The sequence below is a fragment of the Protopterus annectens genome, chromosome 1.part2, assembly GCF_019279795.1.
Source record: "Protopterus annectens isolate FY-2018-M chromosome 1.part2, PAN1.0, whole genome shotgun sequence".
NCBI classification, from domain to species: domain Eukaryota; kingdom Metazoa; phylum Chordata; order Ceratodontiformes; family Protopteridae; genus Protopterus; species Protopterus annectens.
The window spans coordinates 993729902-993752362 of NC_056727.1; the positions used below are offsets into that span (position 1 = coordinate 993729902).

Here is a 22461-nt window from a genome sequence, read left to right on the forward strand (position 1 = left end):
CCTTCAGCATGTCAGGGAGGTGCTGAGGAGACTACAGAGGACAGGGTTGACCATTAAGCCCAGTAAGTGTCAGGTGAGTATGGCAGTGGTATCCTACCTGGGACAGAGTGGGGAGTGGTAAGATCAGGCCAGAACCTGCCAAAGTAAAGTAGAGGCCATTGAGGCATGGCCTGCCCGGTTACCAAAAAATAGTTGAGGGCATTCTTAAGGACAGCAGAGTACTGCATAATGTTTTTCCCCAATTATAGTACCATAGCTGCTCCCCTCACAGACCTGACAAGGAAAAACAAGCCAGATAAGGTAGTGTGGACCCCAGCATGTGAACTGGCATTCCAGAAGCTTAAAGAAGCTTTGGGAGGACCCCTTGTGTTAGCCAGTCCAGATTACAGCAAATAATTTGTTGTGCAGGTGGATGCTTCAAACCATGGGGTGGGGGGGCTTTACTCAGCCAGGTCTCCTCAGAGGGAGAAGAGCACCCAGTGGTATATCTCAGTAGTAGGCTCCAACCCAGGGAGAAATGTTACGCAGCTGTAGAAAAGGAACGTCCAGCCATAGTGTGGGCACTGCAGAAACTTCAGCCTTATCTGTACAGAAGGAAATTCACTGTGGTTACAGACCACAATCCCTTAACATGGCTACATCAAGCCAGCCAGCAAAATGCCAAGTTATTAAGGTGGAGCCTAGGGTTGCAGGTATATGAAATGACAATGCAGCACTGCAGTGGCATTAGCAATGCCAACGCAGATGGACTCTCAAGACAGGGAATGGGGTAAGGTATTCCCAAATAGGCTCATGCCTCTCAAGCAGAGTTTCTCATGGGTCACCTAAAAAGTAGCTAGAGTTTTTTTGGGGGAAGAAGTGTGACAAAGGGAAACACTGCCAGCCCAGCTAACGAATTTTGTAAAAAAAAAAATCCGTCATTTGTGAATACTGATGTTGCGTCCTTCGTCTTTTCCCGGTTAGGGTTGCCACAGCGGAACTCCGGTCCGCTAATGACTGACAGTAGATTTTTATGTGCTGAGTTGCCAGCTCTCACAACCTTCAACGAAGGTACGCCCATTCACGCATGTCTCCACACAGAAGACAGTCTAGCTGAGAATCGAACAGGACAACGTCTTACTGTGAGGCGACAATGCTACCGCAGCACCACCACCGCAGTTCATTTGTGGATATTGATATGATTTATAAAGAAGTGTGCGTACAGTACGGAGCTAAAATGTAACCACAGCATTCCCTACTGGAATAGGGCAGGAATATACCTGCACTATTGTGACTATTAAGATGTACATGTTTAATAGAAACTGCAACACAGGAGGTTAACTTGAAAAAGAATTCAGAGAAAAAAGTTGGCTAAATTGTTTCATAACCACATAAGAGATGTTATCTCTCACTTTCAGTGCAGTAGCAGACAATGTCTAGAGCTACAAGTTTTTTGTATCGTCTTGAAAGAGAATTACTAGGTTTAGGATGTAGAAGTGTTTTATTTTGAGACTTCCAGGATCTGCAAATATCCGAGATATATGCATTTTTTACAAGGAGATGCTACAATTCTGTTAGTTTCTGACTAAGGAGGTTTAGCTTGGGAACTGAAATCATGTGACAAAAAGTGATGCCATCCAACCTACCCAGCAGTAATATTTGATATCAATTTAAGAACTCTTTCAGAGAGAGGCTGGGCATTTTGTATTTTGTCTTTGACCTAACAAGAACATCCACTCATTACCACCTTCTGCACTGGTCTTGCTGCAAGTTAGTTTTTAAGGCATTGCCCTTTTAGATTCAGATAAGAATATAGTAAAGTATAGCTTAGATGTTTTCTCTGAGACTGTCCTGCAATGTCATTTTAAATATTTTGAACTCTGAAGTAACTGTTTGTATAGTGAGTATTTGCCTTGTTCTTTATTATTAAATATATTTAAACCTTTTAATTGTGGTTGGTCTGTTTATCGAGATATTTAAGCTTTTAGAGTACTTGCATATTTGGTGACACTGTACAGGCCACTCCTAAATAGCCTTGCTCTTGGTCAAACTACCATTTGTATTAATAGCAACATAATACAGTAGGATTGGACATCCTCTGTTAAGGGCCTTAAAGTAACTGATAAGTAGTTGCTGGAGGCAGTGGAAACTACCTTATAAGTATGGGCAGAAGGGGGCATAGCTAGTAAACCTATTTCAGCTTTTTCCAGGAGTGTGTGTGCTTGTATTTGCATATAAATCAAATCTCAAAGTGTGTGTCACCTACTTGGGCAGGGACATGAAGAACTGGTTGGACAGAGAGGGTACTAGAGAACTTGGTTTGGCCACTCAGCTGAGATCTCAACCTTACAGCTGTGCCAGTAGGGAGTCTTATTGGGGGATCTGGAGAAAGAAGAAGAAACCAGCCCCAGACACTGATCTCTGTGTGCTCTTAAGGGAAACTGCACTTTACTGTGTGTGTATTTGTCATCCTCCCAAGTGTACATCCTCCCACTGGAGCTAGTGGTGAGGATTGAGGCTCCTTGATTACTGGGCCAGTGCTGGGCCATCACAGGTGGCCTTGAGAAAAGTTTGAAACTTTCAGAGATACTATAAATTAGTGATTTATTCCCTCATGAAAATCAGAAATATCTAACTGAACTTTAAAAGCAGAATAGTTGGCCCTAGAGTACAATGCCTGCCAAAAAGTCCAGAATGAAAAATGAAGGGGTGTCAAGCCCATTCTTCACTGGCCATACTGAAAATCTTTTCAATTTAATTTTGTAAATTTTTCTAGTGGAAAGTTTGTGATATGGAAATAATGTGTACCACTCTAGAAGGTAAAGGATCTCTGGACATCATTGGAACTGGAGAAACCATGTGACTATTTTGAGACTTTGGGTGAGACAATATTTCAGGAAGGGGATCCAGGACCAAAGGGGGTCAGACAATGAGACAATATAAGTAAAGGAACCAAACTAGTCAGGTCCAAAACTGGGCAATAAAGACTACTTTTGCCTCGCACATGGAAGCTTTCTGTAGGAGCTTTGTCATTAATGGAACTGGTGGGAAAACAAAGACCAGATGGCCAGGTATGGAGAAGAGTGTCCCTTGATGATTGTCCCTGTGAGGAACAAAGGCAAAATAGCTGTTGCACTTATTGGGGGGGGGGGCAAAAAGATTGTAGTAAGGCTGGCCCCAGTTGCTGAAAATCGCTGTTGCTTCACGAAAATGCATCGTCTCAGTCTGCCTACTGGAATACTGGATTGACGTGTAATCTGCTTTGCCATGAGAAAGCACCGAGAAGATGCTACTAACCAACATATTCTCATGGATTCTTGACACAGCAGATAGGCATGGGTTCCCTGTTTGATGATGTTACAGACCAGTGAGGTATTGTCTGTTTGCAGAGAAACCACACAGTGAGGAGAAGGCCCCAACATGCATGTAAAACTTGGAGGGCTGCCCTAATCTCTGCAATGTTAAGGTGAAGATGGGCCTATTGACTGGTCCACATAAATTAAACTTTCTTACCCCTCAAAATTCATCCCTACTCCAATAGGGAGGTTTCCATGGTGACAGTGTCCTTAAAAAAAAGTAAGGACAAATGGATGCCCTTGCATTATCAGTGGTGAGGTTATCCCAGCAAGATATGCGGAACCACAATGGAGGAAAGCATGATTGGATGGCGGAGAAAATGTGTTAATGGGGACCTACTGGACTGAAAGGATCTACTGTAGAACTCTCATGCAAAACCATGCATGAAGGACAAGTGTTAAGGAAGCAGCCATGGAGTCCAGTGAGCTAGGGAGTAGACACTAGTTCATTTGAAACAGTGACAAACTTTTATGTCGGTAGATGGAAGGGATATCAGCCTTGTCAGTGGTAGTTGGCAATTTGTAATACTGTGTCTAGATGACAACCTATGAAGTCCAATGAATGAGTGGTCTGTAAGGTTGATTTTCCATAGTTCATAGGAACTGCCAAGAACCGACCTAACCGAATCAAATAATCTATTGCTTGGATTAAAGGTTATTTTGTGCCTGCAGTATGAAGCCAGTCATTCAAATATGGGAATACCTGGGACCTCTACTGCTTGAAGTGTACTACCACCAATGCCATGCATTTCGTAAACACTTGGGGGGGGGGGCTGAATGGCTGGGTGCTGAATAGATAACCGCTCCCCAGCCAGAAGCAGTTACCTTCTGGACTGTCATGCAGTTTCCACATAACAGGAACCCTGAATGTCTAGAGACCACATCCAATCTCCCTTCTTCAGAACAGTAAGAATGGACTGCACCATGACCATCTAGAACTTTGTCTTCTTTACAAACATGTTTAGACTGCAAGGTCCAAAATGGGGCAAGGTCTTAGCTCTTTACTGAGAGCAAAAAGAACCTTGAGTAGACTCCAGATCCCCTGTTCTGGTGGCACCTCATGGAAGATCTTTACAGATATTCAGACTGCTGAGGTCCAAAACAGGCCCAAGATCTTTTTTTGTTTTTTAAAAATAAAAAGAACCTTGAGTAGATTCCAGATCCTCTGTATTTTGGTGGGACCTCATGGATGACTAGCAGCTGAAAATTTTCTTGGGCTGTGGCCCTTCTGTTAGGATAGAAAACGAGGAAAGGCTTTGTAGAAAGGGAATGGTTCCAAATGGAATGGAATTAAGCAGTCTCCAGATATTATTCTCATCTACAAATCCTTTGTAAGGGCCATACAGTTTTTCCAGGTGAACAGACAAGTATCCTCAACTGCCTCTACGAGGAGAAAACCTTGCAAGCTTTCTGGAACGGTAAAAGGGTTTTCTGGTAAAGGGACCTCTAAACCCTTGATTTTGTGGACCACCTCTGCCTCTGGTGGCTCTTTCAAAAGAGGAGTCACTAGCAAAATGGTGGGACTTCCTGAACCAGAGCCACTTCCCCCATTCCTTCTGATTCCTGGAAAAAGGTCTTTGAGTGGTAGAGAAATTAACTCCTACTACACACAATGTTTTGGGCTCATATGTATTTACTAGGCTTGCAGTCCAGGAAACCATTAAGGAGCCTGGCCCAAATTTTCAATTGCTCAAAAGCAGTGGCTGGCTAAGTGACTTGCTCCAATTTGCACAGCAGGCAAATGAAAGTGGATAAAGACTCCAACCCTGTACCCTTTGCTCAGGAAATGGGAGCTTTAGTCCTTCATGCTGCCAATCTTGTCCCCTTGCTCACTCCTCGAAAAATTATCTTTTATTTTGGGTCCGAAAAGAGAGGACTCATCATAAAGGCCATTAAGGAAGGATGCCTTAAAGTTCTTGGAGAAATCACAGCTGCAGCCAAGCATGACGACTTGGTGCAAGGCCAATATCTGCTGCTCTAGATGCTTCATATGCTGCATTGGAAGCCAGCCTCATGGCACGAATTACTGTAATATGGTAGTCAGCTGTGACTCCATGGATTTCCTTGTCCCTGTTGAATGAGGTCTCCTAAGACAGTACAATTTTATTGGACAATTCCGTCTGGAATTTGGTGATACGAGAGATGTTATTTAATGATCAAAGGTAAAAAGTTACCGAAGCATATACATGCTTCCCACAACACTCTCTCTAGACTTCTACTTCCAAGCATGAACTGTGGAACTCTCCTCGACAGCTTTCTTTGTGGCTGTCACAATAACAGAATCCACAAGTGGTCTTTTGCTCCAGTGTGGGTGATCCCTGGGAGGGTCAAGCACCTTAGCTGGTTTGAGTGGGATAGGTTACATCACATTACAACCCTACCAAGCCCTCTGGGAAACGTCAATAAGCTTGCCACAGCAGGAGGATCCACCAAAGAGGTAGATGGGTCTGCTCCAAAGGCCTCAAAGTACACTTCAGTGGAAAAGATATCAGTTGGGCAATTCCAACGCTGTTTCAACAGCTCCATTAATTAACCAGATGAGGTGCCTTCAGGGAAGATATGGGTGACCCTACCCTCATCAAGTTCAGTGTCCTTAGAGAAAAAAAAAACACAGATGGGAGTCTGAGTAGCTCCTCCTGCACTATCTGTGCTCTTCATTTGGTGAAGGAGCTGTAGAGTCAGAAGTGTCTTTGGTACCTTGAGTAAGGTGTGGTTTGAGGCTCTCTGAAACGGACTGTCCCTAAGAAAGATAATGAGATCCAAGAGTCACAGATACATTGGAAGGATGGGGTGGAGGTGACTTGACAGACTCATTCCCACCCTCAGTCCTTCCAGACCCCCTGCTGCTAATCAAACCAGGATGAGTCAGGGTTTTATCCTTCCACATGTCAGTGTCTTTCAGCAGGAATTTGATGCACCAAAAATACAGATAAGCACAAGATGCAAAACTCAACCTTTCTCCTACAGGCTGAAATAAATACAGTGAAGCAAGTGGCAAACATTTGCTGACAGAATGGGCATGACATAAGACGCATTTCACATGCCCACAAAGGACGTATGACAGCTATATAACATGCTGGGGACAAACCGTCTTATGCTACTTCCAAATCATTTAATTTCATACAGGATCATTTAAAAGGTATGCGAGCTTGCAGTGGTTAAACTGACTCAGAAATGACCATCGCTCTCAACCTATTAACCCAAGAAATCTGGACAAAACCAAAAATAATGGGGGGGGGGGAGAGAGACAAAGGCCCAAAATAGGGACAAATTTTAAATACTGCTTTTAAACTTGCTGGAATAAAAAGTTGTGCGTTAGCATGCATTTTTCTGAAGGATATGAAGTCTGAAACTGAAATGACAAGTCATTTAATGACTTCATTCCTCAATGATTTGCCAGAAAACCACAAATTTTGAGGAACAGATCAAAAATATCACCAGAAAATCTGGACAGCTGAGAAGAATGGAAATTACATCAGTAAAGTAGTGTGTGAAATGATGAGAGATCAAAGGAAATATAGGGAAATAGCTGGAAAGTTCTGTACAGACAATGCCAAGGTAAACTGTACATATCAGGTGCTGTAATACTTCCATGCAAAATTATCTGGCTGCACATTAGTAGAGAATACTTGGCTGGTATAAGAAAAATTAATGGAGCCTTCACTACTTAGTGTCAAACAATGAAATAATCTTTCCTCACTATCTAATCAATATTCCTGAACATGAGCAGTTCTTTGCTAACCTACAAATATCAGCTGTTCCTATAGTTCACATAATTCTAACATTTATTATGCATTTCCCTAATTACCATGTCATTTTTTTTAAGCAAATGGTACAACCAGTCCTGATCCACACCTTTGTTTCACTGCAGCTTTCCTCAGTGCAGTAGTAGCACGTACAGCACATGCTTAATGTTACATTTCACATGCAATCTTTTCTTAACTTCTTAATTTACTGAACAGTGATTGTGACACATTGAAACGATCATAACAGACATTCTGGACACTGCAAGGGTCAGGTCTTAGAAAAAAAAAAAAGAGATATGCTCAGCCCAGTTACCCAATTAAAACATTAAATTATATTCCACCACTGCTTTACTGCCAACCTGTCAATTCTGATATGAATGCACACACCAATGATCAAGGAACTTTACTCACCACATAAACTATGGTTCTGGACTGAATTTATCTACCCCATAGCAATTCCTCAATCTGTCACCCCCCCCCCCCCAACTGCATGTTAGAATAATTAGTCCTGAAGCAGGACATTTTTGTTTTTTAAAATTACAGCAACCCACTTGATACTTTTGCAGCAAGTAGATGGACTGCACAACTTAAACCACACACAAAGTGATGCACGAGTCCTGCAGTCCATAAATGCTTTATCACAATGCACCACCAATCCATTGGCATCTCTTGATCACAATTTCCTAACAGCTTGCACCCAAGGCAGTTCCCACTTCACCTCACCTTAGCAACGCATTTGATTCAATTACCCCCCTCCTCCATGAGCAACCTAGCACCTCTCATTTAGTCTTGGGTAACTCAGACTAATGTAAGGAGTGGTGGCAATATAATTTTGCTGGCAAGATGACAGCTAAACAAACTTTTAGTTATGTACTTACCATAACTTTAGATGTTTGGGATCCATCTCGCCTACATTCTGTACTGATGGGCTCGGAGCCGATCCCTCGGCTCCGACTCAGCACGCTATGCTATAGAGCGAAGCCTCTTATTGGCTGAGCTATTTCTTATCCCAGGATGCACCACCACTAATCCCCCAGATCTTGTTTGTCCGCATTCATGCACACATACACAACTTGTTTATATAACATTGCCAGATGTTTCAAGATGAAACAACAGGATTCGGACCTTCTGATATCCTCTGATCTCCAAGGAAGGGGGAAGGAGGGTGGGTTATTGGGAATGTAGGCTTGATGGATCCCAAACATCTAAAGTTATGGTAAGTACATAACTAAAAGATGTTATGTGATCCTATCTCGCCTACATTCTGTACTGATGGGACAGCGTCCCTAGCACCTAAATCCTGGGTGGCTCACTGGAAAACACTCCTGAGCACTGTGGAACCAAATGAAGCTCGTCCCCTAGATGCCACATCCAATTTGTAGTGAGAAATGAAAGTGTGCGGGGAGGACCACGTAGTCGCAGCACAAATGTCACTAATGGCAAGCTTAGAATGGAATGTTATTGAAGTAGCCATAGCTCTTGTAGAATGAGCTTTGACAGAGGTCGTAAGCTCTTTATTAGAAGAGGAATAAGCTTGAGTAATACAGTCCCTGATCCATTTGGCAATAGTGACCTTTGTGACGGCTTTGCCCAATTTATTATCCGAAAAGGATACAAACAATTGATCCGTTTTCCTTGTTTGTTTGGTCCTATCTAAATAAAAACGCAATTGCCTGTGGACATCTAATGTATGGAATATGTATTCCGCTTTGAGTACTTTGGAAAGAAGACTGGAAGTTCTCATGACTGTTGTAGGCAAAAACTGGAACAAACCTTAGGGACAAAGGATGAATTTGGCCTGAGAGATACTCTATCTTTGTGAAAAACCAAGTACGGAGGTTTTACAGACAAAGCTTGAAGCTCTGAAACCCTTCTGGCAGAAGTAATCGCAACCAGAAAGGCAGTTTTCCACGATAGAAATTTTAAATCACATGTTGCTGCCGGTTCGAAGGGGGAGGAAGTTAAGGCACGTAACACCACATCGAGATCCCATGGAGGAGCAGGATGAGAAATTGGAGGTCGTAAAAGCGCAGCACCTTTCATGAAGGTCTTACACAATCTGTTGCTCATTAAAGGTGGGTTTATAGACTCGTGAAAATTGGAGATAGCTGCCAATTGAACCTTGATGGTTGAGACTGAAGAGCCTTGATTGAAAAGGGAAGTTAGAAATTTCAGGACTTCTGATACGGGAATAGTGATGGGGATCCAGACCCCGGAGTTGAGCCCAAATAGCAAATCTCTTCCATTTGCTAGAATACAATTTCTTAGTAGCAGACTTGTGGGCCAAAGATAAGATGTGTACAACTTCCGGGTCTAAGGTATGATTCCTGACTATAGTCGGAAAAGGAGGAGCCAAGCCATCAATTTCAAGGTGTGCAGGGACTGGTGGAGTAGTCCCGACTGATGAACCAATAGGTCTGGGATCTGATCCAGGAACCATGGACCTTCCAGTGCATATTTCCGAAGATAGGGGAACCATACCTGACGAGGCCAGTAAGGAGCAACTAAGATCATTTTGCTCCCCAAGTGAGATGCCTTTTGGATCACTCTGGGAAGGAGGGGAACTGGGGGAAAAGCATATAGCAAGCCGGTGGGCCACGGATGGGCTAGTGCGTCCATAGGGCTCTCCCCCGGAGCCGGGGTGAGGGAGAAGAACTTTTTGCACTTCGCATTCAGCGGGGTTGCGAAGAGGTCGCAACAAGGAATTCCCCATTTGCTGAAAATCTGATTTGCAACCGTAATGTTCAGAGACCACTCGTGTGGAGAGAGGATAGTTCTGCTCAGTCTGTCGGCTATCACATTGGACTTGCCAGGGATATGAGTCGCCACTAGAAAACGTTTGGTCGACACTGCCCATTCCCAAACTCTCATGGCCTCTCTGCAAAGGGGGTAGGATCTGGTCCCTCCCTGCTTGTTCAGGTACCAGACAACTGACATGTTGTCGGAGTGAACAGCAATTACGCCCTGAGGGAGGTAATCGTGAAGGGCTTGTAGGGACAGAAGCACCGCCCTCATTTCTAAGATGTTGATATGAAGTAGGGTCTCTTCCGAATGCCATTTGCCTTGGACTGACCTGCCCAGGGAATGCCCCCCCCACCCCATCTGGGAGGCGTCCGTAGTCAAAGTGGCCACAGGAGGAGGTGGAACAAAGGGTCGTCCCTGATCCAGATTGGAGGGCACCAGCCACCAGCGAAGGTCCCGTTTGCAGGTTTCCGTGATCCATATGAGGTGACTGAGAGGGAAGATCCTGAAAGGACCACTGAGTTGAAAGAAGCCACTGGAGAATTCTCATGTGCAACCTTGCTAGGGGAACTAGAAGAACCGTGGCGGACAGATCCCAATAGTTGCAGGACCATTCTGGCTGGGGCTTTGGATCTGGGAAGTAAGGCTCGAACTTGAGCCTGTATGGTTTGTATCCTTTCCGTAGGTAGATAGACCCGCATTCAGTTTGAGTCTCTCTCTACTCCGATGAATCTTATGCGTTGAAATGGCAGCAACATAGGCTTTGGCCAATTGAAGGTGATTCCAAGGGAAGTGCCCAGTGATATCGTGGCTTGTAGGCTCCGCAATAGTAGATGCTTGGAGGTGGCAGTTAGGAGCCAGTCATCTAGATACGGAAACACCTGGAATCCTAGACTTCTCAGGTGAGCAGTCACGACCGCCAAACATTTGGTAACACCCTGGGGGCTGTGGTGAGACCAAAGGGCAGCGCGCAAAACTGAAAATTGTCTCCTAGGCTGAAGCGCAGATGTCTCCTGGACGCTTGATGTACCATGATATGGTAATAAGCGTCCTTGAGATCTATGGAGCACATCCAAACTCCTTTCTCCAGCAGTGGGAGAATGGATTGTAGGGTGACCATTCGGAACTTGGACTTTTTGACTGAACTGTTTAGAATGCTGAGATCCAAAATGGGCCTCAAGTCCCCGGTCTTTTTTGGCACCAAAATGAATCTTAAGTCCCTAATCCGATCTGGTCTGCGGGGACCGGTTGGATGACTCCTTTTTGAAGCAGCTTTGAAACTTCTGAGGCTGCAATTTCCCGTTGACTGGGTGGCGGGTCCGGGATTTTTTTGGACTGAGGTGGGGAGTGAGAAAAGGGGATGGCGTAACCTCCGGCGATAATTCGAAGCACCCATCGGTCCTGAGTGATACCTTCCCAGGCTTTTAGGTGCCTCGAAAAACGACCCCCGACTGGCTCCGGAGCTGCACAGTCGGGCAATCCCTCAGGGACTGTGAAAGGCTGAAGAGCCACGAAAGGACTCGCGGTCTCCAGTGTTGTGGGGGCCTCTGCCGCCTCTGGGACGGCGTCTTCCAGAAGAATTTCTCCCTCCTCTGCCTCTAGAAGGGGGATCGTCCTGCTGTGAGGGATAAGACTTCTGAGATCTATGGAACCACATTTTCCCTCCTCTTTTAGCCTTGGGGTAAGGCCGAAAGGGAGTGGAAAATCGTGCCCCTACAGCAGTCAAAGTCTTACCTTCTTGCTCGCAGCGGGTCAATGTGTCCTTTACCTTGGGTCCAAACAAAGAGGACCCATCAAAGGGGGCGTCAGCAAAGGAAGACTTAAAGGCCTCCGCAAAATGACACAGGCGGAGCCAGGCTTGCCTCCGTAGAGCAATGCCTGTACCCGCTCTACTCGCCCCTTCGGCCGCATAAGAAATGAGCCTCATGGACGAGTATGATATGGATGACAGCGTAGCCAACTGAGAGCCAACCGTCTGGGCCAGCTGCTCAGGCAGGTTACCCAAGAGGGTATCTGAAAGTTCCTTAATCAGATCCCTCTGAAATCTGGTAAAGTGCGTTAGATAGTTCAGGGACCTTAAAGTAAAGGCCGCTGAACTTAGGGTGCGCTTATCGTACCGATCCATGCTCCTAGACTCCTTATTAGGAGGATGGATGGACGTCGAAGCCTCTGCTACATCTTGCTGGGTAGCAGATGCCACCACCAAGGCATCTACAGCCACACCTTTCATCAAAAACTCCTTTTCTGGGGGTGCTGACAGGAACTTATTTGGACGAGCAGGCACCAGTTCCACAGAGTCTGGGTGTTCCCACGCCCTTCGACAGATCAAATCTAGGAGCTCGTCGAAGGGCGGAGACACCCAGGAGGCGGAGGGCTGAGCCCCGAAGGCCTTAAGGAACACCGACTCGTCAGCAGAAGGGGGTTTGGATTGCCAGCCGCCTCGTTGTTTAAGGGCTTCCAGGATGTCTGCAAAGGAGACATCATCTGAGGACGACTTAGGGGACCCCTCTGCATCATCAAGTTCAGTGTCTGATGTGAGAGACTCATCGGGGGAGTCAACATGCTTCCTCTTGCATGATCTTTTCCTGGGGGGTTCCTCCGAAGAAGCTTCAGAGGGACCTCCAGGAGGGGGGGAACCCCCAGTGGGGGTAACCTCAGGCCCCGGGGCTCCGATGTCTAAGGACAGGGGGACTGCCAAAGACCCAGTCTCCGTATGCAGGGAAGGTGCTGGGGAGACCGTGGAGGTAGCCAAAGAAGATTTGGCTAACGCACTCTTCATGGCCCTGAAGGCGGGACCACCAGAATCCTGGGAAGGTCCCACCTCCGTGGCCACAACGGTAGACGGTACCCCTGCAGCCGATGCACCGAGAGGAAGGCTTGGGACCGAAAACATCAGTCCCGAAGCGTCCCCCCCGGGGCCGACAGAGGAGGTCCGCGTACCGAACTCCGACTCGAGAGCCGGGGTTGGAGTAAGGGTCAGGCCCGACCCGAAAACCTCCATCGGCTCCACCAGCACTGGCTCCAACGGTGCCGAGGCTGTTGGAGGAGGAACCATAACAACAGGGTGGACCATCGGCTCCGAAGCCGAATGGGCTGGAGCCGAAACTAACTTTTGGAACACCGGAGACTGGAAAAGTCTTAGGAGCACCCTGTCGATGTCCGAATCGGACATCATGGAGGATCTAGATGACACCGATCGAGTCTGAACCGACTTCTCCATCGGCTCCATAGGACTAGGGGACCGGCTCCAAATGGATTCAACTACTATCGGTTCCGAGAGAGACCTCAAAACAATTTCCCTCGGTGCCGAGGAGGGCTTCGGCGCCGAAGGGGAAGAGTCTGAGCCGGCAACCCTCATCGGCTCCAAAATCAGTGGAGCCGATGAAGGTGACCCGCCTCTTGATGCCCTAGTCCTCGGCTCCGAAACCAGAGGAGTCGAGACTGAAGGCATCGAGGCAGACCGTTCCGCCCTCGGCTCCGAAGTCCGTGGAGCCGATGGAAAAGCCTGCCTAGGTTTCTTGGCAGTCGGTTCCGACAGACTGGTCGGAGTCGACGCTTTTTTCTTCTTGGTAGGAGAGGAAGAGGAAGATAAGGCCTCCTCGAAGGAGGGTTTAATCAGCCCTTTTAATATTAATTTATTCTTCCTCTCTTGGAGGACTCTAGAAGAAAAGGCATGACACACGCTACAGGACTCCTGTAGGTGCTTGGCGCCTAAACAATATACGCACGAGGAGTGGTCATCAGTTATAGACATTTTGTAACCACACCTCGCACACTTTTTAAACCCAGAGGGTCTATGTTCCTTAGACATACTGACTAACAGGCACTAAAAAAACAAGTTAAAGTAGCTGTTCAGTGATGAGATTTTACCACAAGGAAAACTTTAAACCAAGTTTGTTTTTGTTTTTTTGTTTTTAAACGAGACAATACACAATATCCGGACAAAATACTGAAAAGGAGGGCCAAGACCCTCTAACTTAAGCAGGTACTTGACCTCCTGAAAAAAAACAAAAGACAGTAGATAAAGAATAGGGGAAGGCCCCTCTAACTTAAACGGGAAACCTTTCCCTTAAACCAAAACACAATTTTTCTCAACAAATGTTAGCAAAACACACTCGTACAACAATAGCTGTTAAAACAGCTTTTGGGGTAAGAATATCAAAATTCCTGACAGGAAACTTTGAAGAAAACAGTACTTAGCTCAGCCAAGTTTGAGACCACGTCCTAGCTTGTAAGTGGCAAACGAGATCTGGGGGATTAATGGTGGTGCATCCTGGGATAAGAAATAGCTCAGCCAATAAGAGGCTTCGCTCTATAGCATAGCGTGCTGAGTCGGAGCCGAGGGATCGGCTCCGAGCCCATCAGTACAGAATGTAGGCGAGATAGGATCACATAACATCTCATTGTTTAATCCTCTTTTTACAACCTACAGCACTGGAACACACCTATGAAATAACCTTTGTTTCTTGTTCAGCTATCACTGTGAAGTCAGGGTGAGGCTACCAATGATTTTTTGGTGAAGCAGTTAGTGCTACTGCCTTACAGCACAGGGACCTTTGGCTTGGTTTCCCAGTTGTTGTGCTTCCTGTACAAACATGCATGATTTTCCTGTACTCCTGAGTCCTTGCTGGGGGTTCTGGTTTTCTCCTGAAGATACACAGACAGGTAAACTGTTCAAATTGCTCCTAAGTGTGTTTGCAGTGTGAACGAATGGGACTGCATCCTGTGATAGAATGGTATCATTCAGAACTGGTTCCAGACATACATACATTGTTTGAAAGTACAAGCTGACCTCCCCACAACTCAAATGAATAAATCAGCAATATAAAAAGGGTGAATAAGCAACAACCCACTCAGGAAATGACAACATACCTGTCATGATCTTTGTCAACAAGATGATAACGTGCTCTAAAGGCTACAAGTCTAGCATAGTATGCAGGAGCAGGGATAGAAACTGAGCGAGTGCACCTCACGTAAGTGTGACACAGCTGATAGGTCAGCAGTTGTAGCTCATCTGCAGTAAAACAATTGTCATCCCACAAAACTTGATAGTGTGAAGGACGGCTGGTACCCTGTGAAACAATGCAATATGACAATTATTAAAATGAGCTACTTAACACTTTGAACAACTTGTTGAAATGTGTAACATCTCGAAAAAAAGCTCAGTCACTCCAACTAGATATTGATTCTACAGACATCTGGACAAATATTAAGACCTATGAAATATGTATGCAATTTTTATGCATAAGATACCTGCCCATTTTCAAAGTTAAAAAGTATTTTAAAACTCAATGTTTAAGATCCCCCCCACCCACCAAAAAATCTCAATAACTTGAAATCAAGGCTAGGGTTGGTATACACGGGTTCAGGTGCCTAGGCAGCAAGACATTTCCCTGTAGTACATTTGACTGGGGACACATGGCTGAAGTGACAGTTAGCTGCAGAGAAATATGGCTATTTGCAAATTCCCTGTGGGCAAAGAGAAGAATGTGTTGCCATGTCTACAACTTCAAGAACCAGTCACAGGGGGAAAACAATGTCCATGGTCCCCAAGGGGACATGAGACAGCAGGCAGTATGGCAGGCATCAGCAACAGGCTGGCCAGAGGGCATGTCAGTGTCAGTACAAATGCAGTGCACACTGGGCAGTACCTTTATAATCGGGTGTGTGTGGACCATTACCCCCTTTACATTCTCTAGGGAACATTACCTAAAACACATACTGGAGCATAAATGTGACTACAGTAGCCTGCAGTATTTCCTCCATGCTGTAGCACACTTCTGCATGCTCTAGTTACATAAGTATGTATTGTACAGTGAGCACAACACTCTACTTCTTCTGCCTCCATGCATTAGGTTATTAAAGCTGTGAGCATGGCAGTATGTGCTTCTCATTGCCCACAGGGAATATGCAAACAGCCATATTTTTCTGCACTGACTGTCACTTCAGCCATGTGTCCCCAGTCAAATGTACCACAGAGAAATGTACCACAGAGAAATGTCTCACTGCTTAGGTGCCTGAACCCGCTATACACATTAAACAATACTCCAGCAATGTGAAGCAGAGGTGGTGATACTAAGCTGCTCAAGAGCTCTCTACCAACATTTTTTTTTCCTAAACAGCCTTTCAATTTTAAAGGCTGTACAGACAAGTGACTGCAACTAAACAAAAATGGAATGGAAGGATTTTTTTTTAACACGACAAAATTGTTGCAGAGTTCTAGAAGCTATGAAAACATCCTAAGAGCTTAAACTTTACTACGCAGGAAGGGTGGATGGCAGTAATGCTTAAGCGTGTCAAAAGGCATCTAGGCCACCTAAGACCAGGAAGGTAAACTTTTTAATCTGGTGATGATCAGCTTAAACTGGTTGGTGGTGTAAGATTTCAAAAAATCAGGGCAGATATGGAATCTGTGGATCTTGCAAAAGAACACCTTTCTGTCATGAAAAGATGCTCATATTGTTATCTCTGTCACTTCTCAACACTGACACACTCAGGACTTTGTGTAAGTTGGTGGTAAAGCCAAACACTTGCTTGGAACATTGCTTGATTAGTCTCATTGCCAATACAGAAACTTTAGTCAGGCTATCCCAACTCTCATGTTCTTCCCTGTACCATTACTTAGTGGAGATGGTCCAGACAAGCTTGTTAAAAAGCTCAGGATAACCTCCATAATGAAGCTCCTAATTCCATGGTACTTTGTTCCATGCAAGCTGTGGTATGACTTCAGACACTATCATGACATGAGATGGGAGAAGACTTGAATGCAGGTGGCAATGCAGTCAGCTTAAAGAGTACTAAAGTTACCAAGTACGTAGCATGAAACAACAAAAACCAAGAGGGTAGGCTCCACAAGTGTATCCAAGGTGGTAGACTTCAAAAGTAAAAGCAGTAATTCAAGAAGTAAGTTAATAAGGATAAACCTCTTGTGTAACAATCCGCATGAAATCACATAAAATCCAAGAATAATTCTTGGATTTTACGTGGTTTCATGCGGATTGTTACACAAGAGGTTTATCCTTATTAACTTACTTCTTGAATTACTGCTTTTACTTTTGAAGTCTACCACATTGGATACACTTGTGGAGCCTACCCTCTTGGTTTTTGTAGCTTAAAGAGTACTGTTGATTACTGCATACCATCCAACATACAGAAATCACCGGAAAGAAATTTCTTTTGAGGCTTTTTGACAACTGTTGATCAGCTCTCTCCTGATTGACTGGCCCTATTCATTCCCCATCAATGAATGACAGTCGAGTGGGAAAGGTCAACAATCAGACAGCAAATCAGTTGTTTAAGGTTTTCTGCTTATGGTCCCACCCCTGCATGCACTCTAAGAACCAAGAACGGACATGTACTAAGCTGACTGCAAAGGATGCTACCTCAATTCTACAAGGGACATTCTCCCCCCACAAATCACAAGGGGTGCCTTCCTGGTACTACCAGAGAAATAACACCAACCATATGTCCAGGTGTGTGCACAACTCTCTCCACCCACCATGAAAAGATAAGAGGACATGGTACTTCACTCCTTCCTCCCTGCCTGGCTCTTACAATAAAACAGCTGCTAATCAAACTCTGTTCATTGCGTTGCAGTTAGGGCTCTATCCCTCAGTGCCAGAGAGCCAGGGAACCAAGAAATGTATGCATTTCTTTTGGGAGATGCAGCAGCCAATTAAGCTGTGCGAACCAAAACTTTACTACAATAAATATGAACAGACCCCTCAAAAAATGGCCTCAATCAAATCAAATGTACACTCCCCTTGATTATATAGTGGCTAACTAGAATGTTTCTCTGCTGGACACGGGACACTTTCACAGAAAGTCCACTCAAATTTAATTTCTTTGGTTTCCAGCATGTATCAGACCACATGGAGATTTGACCAGCGCCCAGCCAGTCTAGGCACTTCCTGTTTAGATGTGGTCACTCACCCATAGCAGATCATAGTTTCATCCATACAGGTAGAGTTTTATTTCCCTTGATACTACCGGATTAACTGTTTAGCTCTATTCTTAAAAATACAGGTTCAGACACTAAAGATCAACAAAATTACTCAGTCTCAAACCTTTGGCTTTGTTGGCAAGGTTCTAGAGAAAGTCTAACTGCAGCTAGGATCTTATCAGAGAAAATATTTCTGGATTTTTGACCTGACAAGTGACATGGCTGTCACTAGGGCTTGCAATGGACACCCAATAGTGTGAGCTGAACACTGTGGCACAAAGTTCTTGTCGTTCTTGACTTATTACTGGCCTTACATATGGCAGACCACACAATCTTCTTAAAAGATTAAATCATTATGGTGGTATCTCAGCTGTGGACTTTGGTAGTTTGCTTCCTATCCTTCTGAATAACCAGAGAAGTTTCTGTAGTCAGTTCATTAGCTTTGTACCCTTATCGGTCTACAGCATATCACAGGGTTCTATCTTGAGTCTTGTTCTATTGTGTGTGTATACATTGCCGTTAGTATAGCTTAATTGAAAAAGGCATTTTCCTTTACCACTGTTATGGTGATTACACACAAGGGTACAATTCTTCTCTTTTGTTCAGAATTCTACACCACTCAAATTCCTTTGAGGACAATCTGCATTCCAGCTTAAATGAAAAACCTTCAAGATGGCTGCCATGGTAATGCATGCCACACTATAGGATCCTGATGCTCCAGCATTTAAGCCCAAACTGTCTGGCAGGAACAAGCTGGAGTCTGTGTTACATGTACAATCATGGGATAATTCTGGATGACAGACTGATATTTGAGGATCAGGCTGTCAGATGTTATGTATTCACGTTTCCACCTTAAGAATACTTCCACTTATGTATCTCAGTCCGTGTAAGTACCTATCAGATAAAGCTCACATCTTGACCTAGTGTAGTCTAGATTGCCACAGCTCTTTTTTTTTTTTTTTTTTTTTTAACTGGTCCCTATGTCAAATGTACAATAATTCAGTGCCGCTATCCATTTATATCTTACCACCTGGGTGAGTGGAATCCATGATACAACCGTCACACAAGGCAGCCATATGAGGTATTTGGCCTAAATATGCCTCCGGTAGCTGATGTGGGCACCCATATCACTATACAAGTGTCCCATTACCACCACCTGACATGCAATGTTCCCATATACACACACCAAAAGGGCTACCATCACCATCTGGGGATCGTGAAGCTCACCTCTTGATCCGATGGTCACTGGTTGCAAAAGAGGTTAGCTAACTGGGATCTTCAACCCCCCCCCCAGACAGGAGAGCTAGCTTAAACAGTACACTCCCACCATCTTGTGCCAAGCTCTTCCAGTGTCTAATCCATTACTTAAACTCAGGTCACACTCAGGAATTTAATCATTACCAAATGTCCTTGTAAACTAACACAATGGCCTGCAGATGGTGCAGATTTCCAAAGTGCAGGTTGTTTACCTGTACCTCTCATCTGCAATGTACTACAAAAGTTTTGTGGAGTTGTATACTATCCATCTGTTCCAAATATTGCTGGTCTACTTTATCATGCTTTGCCTTTTCCTGAAAGAGCTTCTTTTAATATACCTTTTGTTTTTGTTCAGGGGAAAAAGTCATCCACACGTCAGCCCCATCCCACCCGCCAACAACCAAACTACTTCCTACAGAATGAGGGAATCCCTTTGTGTCTACCAGGGTAAGAGCAATCTGGAGCCATCATTTAAGTACACATCAGAGTTTGGTGCTCTTACTTGGACCCCTTCAAAGAACTTTTCATGACGGCACTAACCCCTCCCCCTTTGATGGTGATGTGGGTGCCCACATCACAAGAGGGATTGCTATGCCACTTTACCAGCTCGCATGTTTCCCTTACCATGGCCAAGATCCATCATCACTGGCTTGGATAGCCACAGTCACATCTCCTCTGCACCGTCTCCTACTTGTACTGCCATAGGCAGGGGCAGCCCTAGGACAGTAATGTTGGCAAGTTGTAGGAAGGCGTAAAAAGGAATGAAGGGGGTTTCAAAGACAAAAATGACTTGGTATATACACTGAGAATTCAACCCATTCCTTTTTTGAGATGCTGGAGTAGGAACAAGTTTGGGTTTTGGTTTCTTTTTTTTACATGAAGCATGGTGGGTCGGAACACTGATGGACCTCTACTGAAGTGCCAGGCACCCCTTCCCTAACAAGGATTTAAGGAATGCCCTCTGGTCCCTCCAAAATAATTACCCTCGATTCCTGCTTCACAACCACTTCAGTATGAGCCTTCCCAGAGGACCTGCAACTGTCACACACCATACCAGCTTCTAGTGGCATTGAGGTGGTGGGTGTCTGAGTCAGATACAACACAGATTCCAGATTCCTGCAGCATCTCAATGACAGAGTCTAAATCAGACTGGGCAGAAGGTGGTTCAAGCCTTGCTTTTTTTAACTTCTTAGGTGTGAACAGGATATGAGAGGCAGAGGGTTCTGGCATTGTGGTTTGCAGAAGGTGCTTCAAATGTTGGGTCTCAGAGTTTAAAAGAATGCAATGTATGGAAGGTTTTAGGAACAAACAATTGACAGATCTTTTAGGTTCTGTAGTTGTGTTCAGCCACTAAACAGAATAAACAGCAGGAGTAGAGGTCTTTATAAGGTATTTGCCTAACTCAGTCACACTTCCCTCTTTTAGCTAACATTAACAAATTGTTTTTGAAAATTAAGAAAAAAGAAGATTTCCCAATGGGACACTTATATGAATACATGTAGGGAATGGCAGCAGCCAACGACATGGAAAACAGACAGGAGACATGATTCTGCATTTGGACTGGAGTTAACAGTCTGAGGATCTTCTGCTCCTACATCCGCTTATGCACTTCTATGCTCACCGCCTGAGGTTGTATATGCTGGATGTAGGAGTATATAAAAGGGTTTTGGCTTTGGTACACTGGCTGGACGTCAGATTACCTCGGCAAGCCAACCCATTAGTTTTGTGATACTGCAACAGTGCTCTAAGGAGGAACAAACTGTGCTTTATTCTTGTGTAACAAATGCCAGCTCAAGGCCAGAAGAAAAATTGGTGCAACAAAGGAAAGAGTAAAAGTGTGTGTGTTATCTCCAATGTGAGTGCGGCTTTGATAACTGTGGCATAAATACTGGCCAGGTGGTTTGCTAAAGTATAACAAAAACACATACTCAGGTTGTGCCAGTAGTACATGACTGTACTGATAAAAAATAAAAGGTAATGGGTTTAGCACAGATATCTGTAAGGCACCTACATTTATTAGCACTGGTTTAAGAATACAAAACTCAACCTTTAGTTACCTAACAGAAGAATGTGCAAAGTAGAGAAGCCACTGCAGAGCACTGGTGCCAAGTCTATGTATTTCTACTTCAAGGAACACTCATTTGTAGGATGCTGTATCAAATCTTTCTGGCGGGCCGACAACTACCAATCCCACTGAGTTACCCGAATAGATTTCCTACTACATTGCACTAGTGAAGGACAGCTGGAAGATGATAGTGCTATGGTCTTTAAGTATGGTCTTGAACTGAAAGGCTATATTGCTTTCTCATGGGCTTTTGACAGAAGTGCAAAGAAAGAATTTGACCTCTGACTTCACACATTTAGGTCTCAACATGGGAAGCACAACAATTATCCAGGACTTTCAAAATTTAGCCTTGACCCTGAATGTAAGTACACATGATATAGCTAAGGTGTACACCGATTCCTAGGTTCATAGGTTCTGTCTAGTGGCTGAACACAACATCGACGTCTGCAGTAACTGAAACCTGGTTCAAGGCTCCTGAGAACACCCCAGCGCTACCAGGCTATACCTCGTATCATGCTTTTCGGCCCCAAAAACCACAAGGAGGGGAGTGTCCATATTCATAAAGGACACCCACACCTCCAGGTTAGTAGCAACACATGAAGCATCAGAGACCATACAGGTGCAACTAACCATAGGCAAAACTGCTATACAACTGGTAGCATGTTACAGACCACCCTCCCAATCTCAAGAACCCCACTCAACCTTCCTGAAGACATTGGAGGATATGAATGTATCACAAAATACCATCATACTGGGAGACTTCAACTACCCAAACATAGATTGGGTACATTATTCTAGCCCTAATACCCTAGCCCAAAGGTTCCTGGAATTCATAAATTCAAATGCACTGGAACAACTAGTCACCTCTCCCACTAGGGGAGATAATATACTAGACCTGATCATCACAAACATGGGGACAAAATGCTCCACACTGGAAGTATGCCCCCCACTAGTGAGATCTGACCACAAGCTAATCACCCTGGATATACATATCCCACCTCCACCCCCAGCACAAAAGACCACAGTGAAAAACTTCTCAAAAGCAGACTTCACTCTTCTTAAGACTGAGATGGTATCCTTTAAGCCCACTGTGCCAGTGGATACCACATCCCACAATGCCGAATCCTTCACATATGCTTTCTATGGACATCTCCAAGAATGCATGGATCATGCAATCCCAAACAAATCCAAGTCCCTCTCCACCAGATGTAAGCGTCCTGTCTAGTGGACCTCAGCCATAAACAAATTGTATAACAAAAGAAGGAAGCTACTGCGTCAGGCGAAATCCCATGAAGGGAAGACATCTCTGATCAACATTAGCAGAAAACTACGTTCTCTCATAAAAACATCCAAGGCAAACTTTGAGAGAAAAAT

The 22461-nt window shown here is 44.6% G+C and overlaps 1 protein-coding gene across 1 annotated transcript in view; it reads right to left on the bottom strand.

Moving 5' to 3' along the window:
• AGO4 (argonaute RISC component 4) overlaps positions 1-22461 on the bottom strand; it is a gene marked incomplete in the record, with an annotated part of 1401134 nt that overhangs the window by 161321 nt on the left and 1217352 nt on the right. The window contains 1 exon segment of the mRNA XM_044059958.1: positions 14696-14895. Within this exon segment, the coding sequence (XP_043915893.1) occupies positions 14696-14895 (200 nt within the window).